General features: G+C 29.2%; 2 protein-coding genes across 2 annotated transcripts; one reads left to right on the forward strand and one right to left on the reverse strand.

Moving 5' to 3' along the window:
• Positions 1–6,702: 6,702 nt before the first annotated feature.
• Positions 6,703–8,537, forward strand: LOC107494265 (protein OCTOPUS; the record flags this gene model as incomplete). The annotated part of the gene is given in 1 exon segment (XM_016115335.3): positions 6,703–8,537. A coding segment is annotated over 1 exon segment (1,236 nt). The 3' UTR covers positions 8,344–8,537.
• Positions 8,538–10,872: 2,335 nt separating this feature from the next.
• On the reverse strand, positions 10,873–12,009 carry LOC107473167 (uncharacterized). Its single transcript, XM_016092717.3, has 2 exons — positions 11,883–12,009; positions 10,873–11,542 (listed from the first exon to the last, which is right to left on the reverse strand). Exons 1-2 carry the CDS (start codon positions 11,914–11,916, stop codon positions 11,094–11,096), a joined length of 483 nt encoding a protein of 160 aa, XP_015948203.1. The 5' UTR covers positions 11,917–12,009; the 3' UTR covers positions 10,873–11,093.
• Between the last annotated feature and the right edge of the window lie 1,302 nt (positions 12,010–13,311).

Below are 13,311 nucleotides of genomic sequence, written 5' to 3' on the forward strand. Positions count from 1 at the left end.
TATACATTTACTGAAATAAAATATTTAAAATTTTTATTAATGGTAATTTTAATTTTTATCCTAAAAGTATATGTTAGCTAATTTTTTTTTGATATTTTCTAATTTGATAAATTAAAGACTAAGTCGTTGTGAATTTAAGTTTCGTAAAAAAACTTATTATTAGTTAATCGATTATTATTACATATACAAATTGAAATTCAAATTCTTAAAATTTAATTTAATAAATGAAAAAGTTAACCATTTGACCCATTTAATTTAATTTGTTACAGCTACCACTCTATTCTTTAGAGTACGTACAATATGGAGAGAATTGAAGTTATAGCATCTCCATTATTGGCAACAAATTCAAGAACAAGGCAGGTATTTTATTTAAGATCGGATTTATTTATTTTGTGTTTTAAAAATACATGTTAAAATTGTATATTAAAATTTTTTTATTAAAAATGTAAAAATTTTTAAATTTTAATGTATTTATTTTATATTTAACAAAAAACATAAAATATTTTGCAAATAATAAATTTATCATGTGTTCTAAAAATATATATTTTTAATTTAATTTTAGCAATAGAACAAATTAAATAGAGTCATTATGGACTCACTTCCCCATCATCTCTAATCTTTGTAAAAGTTGTGTTTGGAAAAAGTGCAACGTGGTAGATATGTTTGGTGGAATAGTTCAGTTAATTTGTTGACATGGAAGAAGCTCTCTTTGCAATGGAGCAAATAAATAATCATTTTTGTCTCAATAACACTAGTTTCTTGGAACAATTTTCTCGTAATATGTACATATCGAAATTATAACTTTGTGATTTTTAATAACATTCATATTAAGAATATAAAACTTTACGTTTAAATAATTTAATTTTAGAGTAGTCTTCTTACTAATAAGATATTTGTTAATCTTACTCAAAGATAAATATGATTTCTTAAAGTTTTTTAATAAATGCACTACAAAAGTATTAAAAATTTTAAATCTTTAATAAATGTTTTATATTAAATACCTTAACAAATATTATCCTAATAAAACTTTAATTTTCAAAAGTAGTAATTAAAAAATTTTACAATTTTTATTAAAGTTTAATTTTAATACACTGACAGTGTAAAATATTTTATATAGTCGTATAATCACATCTGTTCTTTTAGATGAATATTCATGTACACAATATAAAAAGTATATAGTTATTTTTATTGATATAATATCATGTAATTTGATGTACGTATAAAACTACTTTATACTAATAAGCATCAAAATTAAATTCTTTTTATTATGCATATTTAAAGTACTAAGACTTTACTAAATCAAGGAGACAAAAATTTTCTTTAAGAGAAAAATGCTGTAAAATAATTATACATTAGTAAATGACACTAACTCAAATATAAATGAGTATAAGTTATTATAACAAAAAATATTACTTTGGATCATCAGAGATAGCAATACAAGTTATCATAAGAATTTAAGGATACAGTAAGAAGGAAAATATAGTTAAATGCAAAATATATAGAAAATATAAATGCATTAAAAAGTAATGTTTTTATTTTAAACAAAAAATTGCATATTTTAAATGTTAACAAATACCATTAGAATACATAAAGTATACTTGTTAACTACTAAACTCTAAAAATAATATCCATTTTAATTTTGAACTACATTAAACCTTTCACACTAATAACTTGAAAAATAAAAAAAGCTCAGACTAAAAATTAAAATACTCCTATTTATTGATAGCTACTAATCAATCCATTAGCACTAATAAAAGCACAAGAATTTTCTCATTGGCTAGTGGCTACAATTACTCCCCGCGCATGCACCCTTCTTTATTCCATGATAATAACATCTATTATTTGAGATCTTCAAGATTTTATAATAATATATTAATATAGATCCCTAGAATAAAAATAAGTATAGTATGCTAAACAAATAAAATACTGGAAATAACCACTGATGGATGTCTTAATTTTTTAATATAATTTTTTAATTTAACAATTTGATATTATATTTTTAGTTTATATATACTTTTAAATATTATTGATTAACTATTAATTAAAAAAATAAATATTTACTGATCTTCTAATATTTATTATTTTAAATATTTCTAAAAGGTTGAGATTTATTTGATTTGTATTTTTTTATTTCGTAAGAAAAATAAAAATAATAAAAAATGTTTTCATAAATAATTTTAAAATAATAATAAGAAATAAAAATAAAAACTAAAACTTAGGTTATATTATTGAATTAATAATAAGGAATGAATCGAAAAAGTCAATTGTGTGTATCATCCTATTGCTTCTAGGTGGGACAAAAAAAAAAAGTTTAGATTGTGACCACAGCTTAGGCATGCAGGTAGAGATATCAAAATCAGAATAATAATGCATGAAAAAAAAAAGATATTTGGAATTTTGGACAGGTTAAAAATTAAATTATTACAAATAGGCAAAGATTAATAAGTTCAGCTAGCCAAAGAAAACGTGTAACACAAAAGCCAGAAATAATGTAGAACATAATTTAATATGCTTTTATTATTTAGATACTAATTTTATTATATTTAATTAAGAAACATTATTATTATTGTAGTATTATAAATATATGAAATTGATTAGGAGTCTTTCGCTATAAGGCATTTCATTTCAATTATTGGCTATAATTAATTATAAATATAAGACTTATCTTAAATATTTTCAAATTAAAGCAAGAGAAAAGACTACAAGAATAATCATATTCACTAAATTGTAAGAAGAGAACTAATGATCCAATATTAAAACGTGTTATTTGCTTGTTGCTTAAGTGAAGAGAATGTAGGGTTGGAAGGACAACAATTCATTTGTAGGGTTTTTGCTTTGTTTAATTAGTTGAACTTTTTTAAAGAATTATAGTTTAAATGATATAATTTTTTATTATTATTTAAAAATTTTAGATTTGAATCTTACTTTTAATTTTAAAAAAAATTAGTTGAAACTTAAGATGAATCTTCTTTCTAACCCTTTATTTTTTAATACCAGTTCCTCCAAATTAAACCTTTTTAAAAAAACAACACTTTTCATTCAAATATTTGATGCTTCATTAATTAGTAATACACGTCAAAGAAAGAAAAAAAAAATCTCAATTTGAATTATCGGTAATGTGTGAAAATAAAAAAAAATCAAAATTTAATTATTAATTATTATTAAAATTAATAATATTAAATGAAATTAATTATTTTTAATTAATTTTTTTGTTATTAAATATTTTCGTTAAATTATTGTATTTATATGTGACAAGTGAAAAATAATAATGGCTTATAAACGATAAAGTTTCAGATCTTTTTAATGCAATACGTCAATTATTGATTGTATAGCAAAAAATAAAATTTTACCTATAGAATTTCAGAACTAAAGGTGTATTTTTTTTTTTTTTACCCAAACAGTATCCCCCAACCCGACAGGTTAAGAACTAATCCGTCGCGGATCTTAAGCGGACGAGTGAGCTGACCACTGATACAACGTAACTCTAGCATTTAGTTTTTCGAAAAGTATATGGATCTAAAAGGTTACTAGCCAAAAATTAAACAAAACCACATTAATTTATATTAATAATTAATTTTAAAGTTTTTTAATTCAAAATTTTAAAAATTTAAAATTAATTAAATAAACATAATTAAAACCTATAAAAACTTTCATCTTCTCTCTCACATTAATCTATCTACCTCCAACAATCACACACATAGACCTCTCTCTCTTACCTACGGATTCGACGACGATGGTGGTGCTTTGCTTTCAGATTTCAACGATTGGGATCTACACGGACAATACAATCACCCTTTCGATTTAACTCCAGGTAATGCTTTTGATCGGTTTGACGCAGATAATTTGGCTTGCATGCACATGCGGTTTTAAATTTCGGAAGCTCGGAGCTGTTTGTTCCACCCTCTTCCGCGAGCTGTGTGGAAAAATTCTTGCCGAGTTCAGCTTTTGGGGCTGTGGCTTCTATGCCGGATTCTTCCGTGAAAGACACGGACTTTTCTTGAGGATTATAGCACATACAAGGCTTATCCTCAAAATTCTCTTCGAAGGATTATAGCTGTTTGTTCTCTGCGTTTTAAGATATTAGGTGCCGTTTTGATGGTTAAAGAGATTGCAAACTACATAATTATAGAATTATAAAAAAACATTCATTTAATATGAAAAAAACATCCTAATATTTAACAAAAGAAATATCTAGTTATATTTTAACAAAAATAATTAAATATCTATACAATTTAAAAAAATATGAAATTCTTAAAGAAATAGAGACATTCACATTTGCAATACAAAAAAATTCGAAAAATATATAAAAGAACATCCATTTGGTATGAAAAAAGAAACATTCTGATACTTAGTAGAAGAAACATTCATATATATTAACTGATAGAGATTTTAGATTCATCCAAAAATATTTGATTGATTTTTTGTTAATATCCTTTTGGCTCCTTAGCATTGCTCTTAGTTTTTTGGAACTCTTAAGAAATAAGAACTCAAGTCCATTAAATAAATTCCAGATATATAAATTATAAAATGAAAATCTCTATAAAAAACACTTATTAGGACTTAAAAAAAGAAATATATTTTCGTAATTTTTTATTGTAAAGTATGATTTATATTATACAAGACTTCTCATATTAGTCATATATACCATGTAAGATCATATTTTATAAAATCACCTAAAAAATTTGAGAGAATTCATCCCTATTAAAAGGATAATAATTACAAATGTACCTTCTATTTCTCAAATTAATTGGGTCTATATTTTTATAACTTAAAATTCATAAAATTAAATATTTATTTTAATTCTGAAATATTTTAAAGAATAAATTATTGTCATAAAACTAAAAATGTTCAAGTTATTTCTAGTAACAATTTTGTTCTTAAAGTAATCATGATGTGAGCCATAGTCAAAATTCTCTTTTATTTTTTTTAAAAGATAATTTTTTTAGAAATTATGTATTTTTAAATTAAAAATTCTAAAATATATTTACACGTACTACATACAATATTAAAGTCATTTGGTATGAACAGATTTTAGTGTTTATTTTTCTAACAAAATAATAATTTTATTAATATAAATTATAGCTAGTTGGACCCAAATAAGTGCCTTTCAATAGAAAATTTATTTATTTCATAAATATTTAAAAGAATATTTTAGTTAATTATTTTTTTTTAAATTTTAAATGAGCTGGATATATATATATTTTTTAATTATAACTTATATGAGTGATATTATGTTACAAGTCTTTTTATAACCAAATTTAACTAAATTGGTGGAAAGTCGAGGGAAACAAAATGCGTGCATACATTATTACTCTTTTTTTTTATTTCTGCAGCACACACATCTTTGTTAGAGAGCATAAAAACTTATTTATATAGCACACAAATTTTTGAAGCATAATACAAAATTTTGCACATAACACGAACTTGATGTAACGTAAATATTTTTACATATAATACACATATTTTTGTATATAGCACACAAATCTTTACACATAGTACAATTTTTTTAACGAATGTATTATGTTAGTTAGGTGAGTCAATGTTCTAGATATATAGTTCTCAAAGAATTTCGATCATGCACATAAAAAATTATATGCTATGCAACAAGATTTTTGTGTTGTTCACATAAATTTATGTGTTATGTGTATTTTATTGGTTGAGTGTCAATATTTTGGACATGTGATCTTTAAAAAAAAGATTGTATTATATGCTAAAATTTGTGTGCTATACACTAAAATTTATGTGTTATACATCAAAATTGATGTGCTCTAATTTTTTGCACATTTATAAAAGAAGAATATGAAAACAATGAGGACGATCATAATGATAAATTGATAATAAAAGAGGATGACAAGACAAAAAAAAAAGAAAAAAGAATTAACAACAATAACAATATCAACAATAATATGAAAATGACAGTAGTAGAGACGATAAAGATGACAACTGTGGTGGCGATAATGACAATGATAATAACATTAAAAAAAGAAAAAAGAAAAAAGAATGTAAAAAGAAGAAACAACAACGACGATGTTAAAGGAGAAAAAAAGTAGTGCGAATTTTTATTTTTAAACAACTTATTAAATTTGGTTATAAAAAGGATTGGACACATAATATTTTTAAACTTATATTACCTCTAATATCATAATATTTTTTAAAAAATATTATATTCTTATTTTCTGTAAGCTGTATTAGAATTTGTTCAAATAGAATTAAATTAAATTGGTCGAATAGTTAATTCTTTTATTTACTTGAATAAATGTCAAAAATTTGAATATTACATTGCATTATATACATTATAATTTATCGTTCATCGATAAATCATTAAGTAGATAATTTAACTAAATTATCTAAGAATTTTTAATTATTAACTTAAATAAAAACTAATATACGTGAATTTTTTTATTTAATTATGTATTGTTATATTAATAAAAATAATAATTTTTAAATTTACTATTTAAAATTTATCAAAACACATTATATTAGTAAATGAAGCCGGGTTTATGAAGGGTTCCCTATGGGATTGTCTGGCCATTTCACCCGGTTTCATCCATAATCACACCTTCACCCACAAAGATTCCTTCATTCTGCACCGAAGAGAACACTACACACAAATCTTCAAAGATACTCGTAACAACACAAAAGAGGTAACACTCTTCCTTCACAATTCACTAAAACACATTACATTATCTTCCTTTCTTCTTCTTCTGCGCTTCTTGCCTCCGTGAACGCCTCGCCGGCATTGAATCCTCCTCCGACGATCCTCCTCCCCCGACTACCCAAGGACATCGCTCCCGCCGCTCGCCGGAGCTCCGTCGCACCAAATCATGCTCCGGCAGTGGTCCTCTCCCGTCATCCTCCTCCGCCGACGTCGTTCCACGGCGTCGGTCCTGCGAGGTCCGACTGCCTGCTGCGGCGACATCCCGGAACACGCTTTCGGACCTCTTCGACATTGACGATGGCGACGAGAAGAAGCGCCCGAATCGGAACCTCGACGTCGATTCGCGATTCGAGATAACTGTGGAGGAGCGTGAGAACGGTGGCAATGAGGCGGTAAGGGTTTGCGTCGATGATTTTGTTTCAGACGAAGATTATGAAGAGACGAAGACGATGAAGGAGTTCATAGATCTCGAATTGCGAAGAAGGAAGAACGCTGGGAGAGATTTGATCGACATTGCGGGGAGTTTCTGCAAGAGATTGAGAAAATGGAGGCGGAAACGTAAATCGAAGGAGAACACTGCCACCGCCGCCGATGATGGCGGCGGAGGACGCGGTGGCGGTAATGGACCCTGCGGTTTGGATACTGATGTGATGAGAGGGTATAGGGAGACTCAATCGGAGGTTGGAGAGTACGGATTTTTGCGGAGAAGGTCGTGTGACACTGATCCGAGATTGTCTGTTGATGTTGATGCAGGAAGAATGTCGTTGGACGATTCGAGGTTGTCGTTTGAGGCGGCTCGAGCTTCTTGGGATGGCTATTTGATTGGGAGAACATCGTGTGCAAGGTTCTCTCCAATGCTTCATGTTAATGAGAGGGTTTTGGAGGAGAATGAGGAGGAACAAGAGGTGGTGAGTTTGGAAAGTGGTGGAGAGAATTGTCCTGGTGGTTCTTCTCAGACCAAAGATTACTATTCCGATGCAATGAATCAGCAGCGGAGGAGGAGGAGTTTTGACAGGTCAAGCTCTAGGAGGAAGCAATCAATGGCAGATGTTGATGAATTGAGAGTGTTGTCCAATGCCAAGGTTTCCCCTGCAACCAATGAGTTGTTCTATGGGGCAAAGGTGCTGATAACTGATCAGAACGATTCACAGAATGAGAACTTGAATGGTCATGTTCAGTCTGCTTTTGCAATGATGTCTGGTTCTAAGAATGTCCATGATGTTGCAAATGGGGTTAATAATCAAAAAGGGTTGAATAAGTTCCATAAGTGGGTCAAGAAGTTGAACAAGTTGGGGTTGGTGCAGAGGAAAAGGGAAGCTAAGGCGGTAGAAGAAGAGCGTGGATCAGGAGACACGGTTGTTAATAAGCCGGTCACGGAGTCTTGGCAGAAGCTGAGGAGGGTGGTTAATGGAAACACGAGCGAGTCTGTTAGCCAGAAGCTTATTCGAAGTTACAGTGTTAGCTGTAGAAATCCCTGTAGAACAGATGGTTTAGTCAATGGATTTGTCGGTACTCCAGAGACTAATGGCAGTATTTTGAATGGAAGAAAAGAGTTTACACTTCAAAGGAACCGAAGCGTTAGTTATTCACCGGGTCATGTTGACACCGGCTTGTTAAGGTTCTATTTTACTCCTTTGAAGAACTATAAGCGAAGCATTTCAGGAAAGAGTAGCTCAAAGGATTAGAATGCAATGGCCAAAAGTGTCTTGAAAAGCTGTTTGTAAGAGCATATCTGGTCTGAACTCTTGTTGTTCAAGAGAGAAAAGTACATCACATTGTTACGTTCTGGTTTCTATTTTTAGAGTGATGTTGGGAGCAGAAATAGGTATACTTTTCCATATGCAATTGGCACGGTAAACTTCTGATTGCAACACTGCTAGGATTAATAAGTCTACAATAGTTGAATTTTGCTAGAGTTTGTTGCAAGATAACTTTTTAATTTAGGCAAGAAGATAGTTACTAAGTTCTCAAAAAGTTTGTTTATATTTTCTACTTTATCTTTCAGCTATGTTATTGTCATAGATCCCATGAACTAGAGCTAATTGGTTATACAAACTTCCTTGTTAGATAATATTTTTTCAGGGCTCTGAAATGTCCATATCCTGCTTCTTGGTTATAAAAATTTGAAGTTAGAAACATTGGCATCAAGGTATCTATCCCATTGGCTACTGATATGGTAATTTCTTTTATTTAGATTTATCACGTTGTCCATAAAATGTGGAGCATGCAGGCAATTTGCGTAAGAGGAAGATTGATTAAGAATTTTAATCTTGTCTATCTTGTCAAGCAAGAGCTTGAAAGAATTTAAATTGCATTCTTTTAAGGGGTACTGTTGAATTGCATTGCTTAAAACTATAGTTCCAATGATTGGTACTAGTTTTTCATCTTTTGTATGAATGCTGGTTTTTCCAACTTATCATTTAAGATGATTTGTGCATGCTGTGCTAACTTGATAACTTTCTAAATGGCTCAAAATTGAGGATGGCATACTGTGAATCTATATTACCTCCATTGGACATCAAAGCTTTTATGTTGTTTTGCCTAGCTTTTCTCTAACTTTATTCTCATTAAATTAATGTGCTGCTTCGGGTATATTTGAAACATGGACATATATTTGTAAATAATTGAATTTGATTTGCTTCAGAGTCTGATATCTTAGTCAGGCCAATCTGTATTTACGGTTATGTTAAAAGTAAATATCTGCTATTAATCAAGATGATAATTATTTACAGTTTTAGAAGCAATACTGAGTGTGCTGTTCTATAGATTTACTAAATTGTATTTAGTATTTAAACTTTTATAATATAATGTTGATATCGCACTGCAATTGTTTTGATATATATGTCCCGGTGTAGCTGTTATCTGGTGAACGATTATGCTTAAAGTCCATACTCCAGTTATTTGCCATGAAGGTTTTTCTGGATATATGTACTTCACCAACCACTGATAGTTAAGAAACTTCTTTTTGAATTTTTCATCATTTTGTTGATAAAAAAAGGTGGCACAGCTTCAGATCTTGACTGGTAGCTAGGAAGATTTGATTTAAACATTGGTCGGTTGATTACTTTGCCTAAAGGGCTTTCACTTTTTTGCCACTATTTCAACAACATTTTGACCATATAACATTATGATGATGAATCAGAAAAAGACATATCTCACTCATGAAAATGTTTTAATCACATACATGGACTTCAATTTCAAGTTTTTAAAACCATCATTTTGTTCATCGTCCCACATAACTTGTTTGCCAGAAATGCTTCGTGTTGTGTTTTCTTCCTTGATTCCTTGGAATGTTTCCTTCCTTGAGATCTTCCAAATTTAAAAATTTTACTCGAATCTATGAAATTATTCTCCTAAATTTTAAACGAATATAAATTCAAATATATAATTTATTTTCAAAAACATCAAAAGGATACATCAAGACTGGATTCTGAGCGTCTTGAAACTTTGGCAACTACTTTTCATAGTACTAGTGCATTGGTGCATCACTGAGTTACAATAATGGATTCCGTGCTTAAATTTTTTTTCCCTATTGAGGTTCTCATCTTTTTTTTATTTACTTGAGATGAAGAGAAATGTCTCCTTTTAGCAATTCCACTTGTAATTATACTCGTTCTATACTATATTGTAATCATAGTTTGACTAACTTTCTCTATAATCTTTTAACAACCGATCATATTATTGTTGCCCTACGTGACATCAAAAATTCAAAAGCTGACACTAAAGGTAATGCCAAATAATCACGCCTATCGGACTTATGAACAAAGCAACAATGACCCACTTGACAATTTTGTTCCATTCATATTACCTGATCTTGTAAATATGAAAGTGAGAAAAAAAAAAAAAGCTAAACGCACATAGTGAATTGAAAGTTGATACTAATCATTTTTTCCCTCCATTTATCACCATTCAATGCATATTCACTAAACCCAGATTAGTAATCAACTCAGCCAAAACATAGGGTTATTAGTGAACCCACCACCAATGAATCACTGGTCAAACTGGTTGAATTCTATTTAATTAGATAAATATACAAACATAAATGGTTGTAGAGGAGGGGTAACACACCTTGAAATTTTTGAATTATTTCCAACCTCAAATACGGTGTCGTTCTAGCCTTCGAACCAGTCCGGCTTGATCTCAAAATAGGCCGTTCATTCAAGGTTTGCCGGAGTTGTGTGCATATCCGATCTCGATCTAATTGGAGAACCGAATAAAACAAGCAGCTAGTACACTGCCGTTCGGACCAAATGGCCGATCCGGTCCAATTTTGATAACGATTCAATGTTAACACAAACATTTATTTATACACAGAAAAGTATTACTTCACTACTTACCATGCATTATGTTCCCTAACATGTTGTGTTCTACTCTAGTCACAATCAAGTTCACAACTGAAATGGCATTTGGCCACTTGCAGTGCATTGAATTGCATTCATTCCACATCAATTCCCTTCTCTTGAAGCTCAGAAACAACCTCATTCCTCATCTTCATCCACAACTTCTGTGCTTCCTGCTCAAACTTCTTGCCTTCTAGCTCCTTATCATTCTCAACCATCCCTTTTAAACCAATCTTTGTTCCAATATCCGAAACAAACTCCTTCATTTCTTCTAAATTGCTGGCCAATGGGAACTGTTGGTGCTGTTTATGGTCTAGCTCCTGCTCTTCCTCCGGCCGGTGCTGGTTATCGGCTCGCTCCTGGTCTACCTTCAGCTGAGGCTTCAACTTTGAAGCTCCACCATTGTAAAGCCAAAAACCACCCATTATGGTGTAGGTGCAAAGTAGGGCTTTCCCAACTTGTTTCCAAAAGAAGTAATCTTCACTTTCAAACCCAATTTTCTTCAGGTATTTCTTGGCATGCATTGAACTCAGCATCTTGAAACCTGAAATCAATGAAACACAGTGTAGAATAAGTTCAAAAGAAACAAAGAAAGAGAAAAAAAAATAAAGGAAAAAGAGCATCGAAGTTTTCGTTCAGACATTTCATCGAGCAGTTGGTAACAAAATTTGGAGTTCTATTGAAAAAACATAGCTCCCCAAGCAACATTTAAATCATGTTTCACTTCAAAAAAATTACTTGTTACTGTTTTATTAACATAATCTAAAATAGAAAACAGCAAAAAGTGATCTTTTTTATACTAATTAAAATTAAAAACAGAAGAGAAAAGTAGAAACTAAACACATCTTGAAGAAATGGTTTAAGAATAGTTGATTGAAAGATACCTGTTTTGGGGTCCTGAAAACGCTTGGGGAACATTTCAAAGGTCCAAGTTCTAGTCTTTGATTTTGGGTGGGTGGGAGTGGGAGTTTTTTGTGTCACCCTTCAAAATCATGATTCATGAGTTCATAATTCAAATGTGGAAAAGTTATTTTATAAATAAAAAAAGGATGAATTTCATTACTTCCAAATTAATAACACTGATTTCTTTTAATAACACTTATATCCTCTTTTCAAATTACTCACAACTAAGACAAAAAATAAGTTTTTTTTTTATGGGAAAGTTAATATTATAATACATTTATTAAAAAGGATAAAAAAATTTCCTAATGGTAACCTTAACTAATGCTCTAAAAAGTATTTGTTATCAAAAACATATTTAGATATACAAAAGGGTAATTAATAATACAATTTTTTTGCTCATGTTGAAAAAGAAAAAGGAGAAAATTGATAGCTTTGAGAATTGAGAGTACACCTACGATGTATAGATACTGACACGAATACAGTACGATACAGAATACGCAGACACACTAATTCTAAATTCTTATAAGATATGGAGACATATATATTTAGATAAATTATAATGATATTTTGCTATTTTATTGATATTAAAATATTTTAATTTTTTTAATTATATAAAGCATTTAAAATATTTTTTGTTTTAATAAATAATAATATATGTTATTTTTAAACTCATTTAAAAAATACACGTTAATATATGATAGTATTTAAGTGTGTTCAAAGTGTTCAGAAAAAAATATTTTTATTTAAGTGTATCCAAACGTGTTCAGAGACAAACTTTTTTATTTTTTATTAAGATATGATTAGACACAGAAGCGTGTTAAATAATTATCGTATCTAAAATGTGTTCGTCGTACAAATACGGCAATTCAACAAAGTATTATAAAATGAAGTAATATTATCAATTTAGAAATAACAATATTTAACTCCTAAAACAATCAGATCATGTTGGCTAAATTTTTGTAGAAATATAAGGGGGGAAAATTCAACTAACTACGTAAGTACCTAGTCTTGATTTTCAGTTTTTGTTTAAAAAGAAAAAAAAAGAAAAAATACAGATATTGACTACATATTAGCTAAAATTCTGTTATTCATTTAAATTTATATAATTGTTTACAATTAAACTGAAGTTATCAACGACTTACAATTAAGTGGAAGAATTTAAGTTGAATTAAAATTTTTAAAATTGCTAATATGAATACAAAATTACTTGCATAAAATAAATTAATGAATGAAAGACTATCACTACTAGAAACTATAAAATTATAAAGAAATTTCTCAAAATTTGACAAGTCAACAAAACTAGTTAAAAACATATCATATGACCACTCAAGTCTTTGAAAATCAAGAAAATTCAATACAAATTTTATCTCTTGCATTTTGAAAGCAACATCAACACTAACGTACACACTT

Source organism: Arachis duranensis, chromosome 1 (genome assembly GCF_000817695.3).
Source record: "Arachis duranensis cultivar V14167 chromosome 1, aradu.V14167.gnm2.J7QH, whole genome shotgun sequence".
NCBI lineage: Eukaryota > Viridiplantae > Streptophyta > Magnoliopsida > Fabales > Fabaceae > Arachis > Arachis duranensis.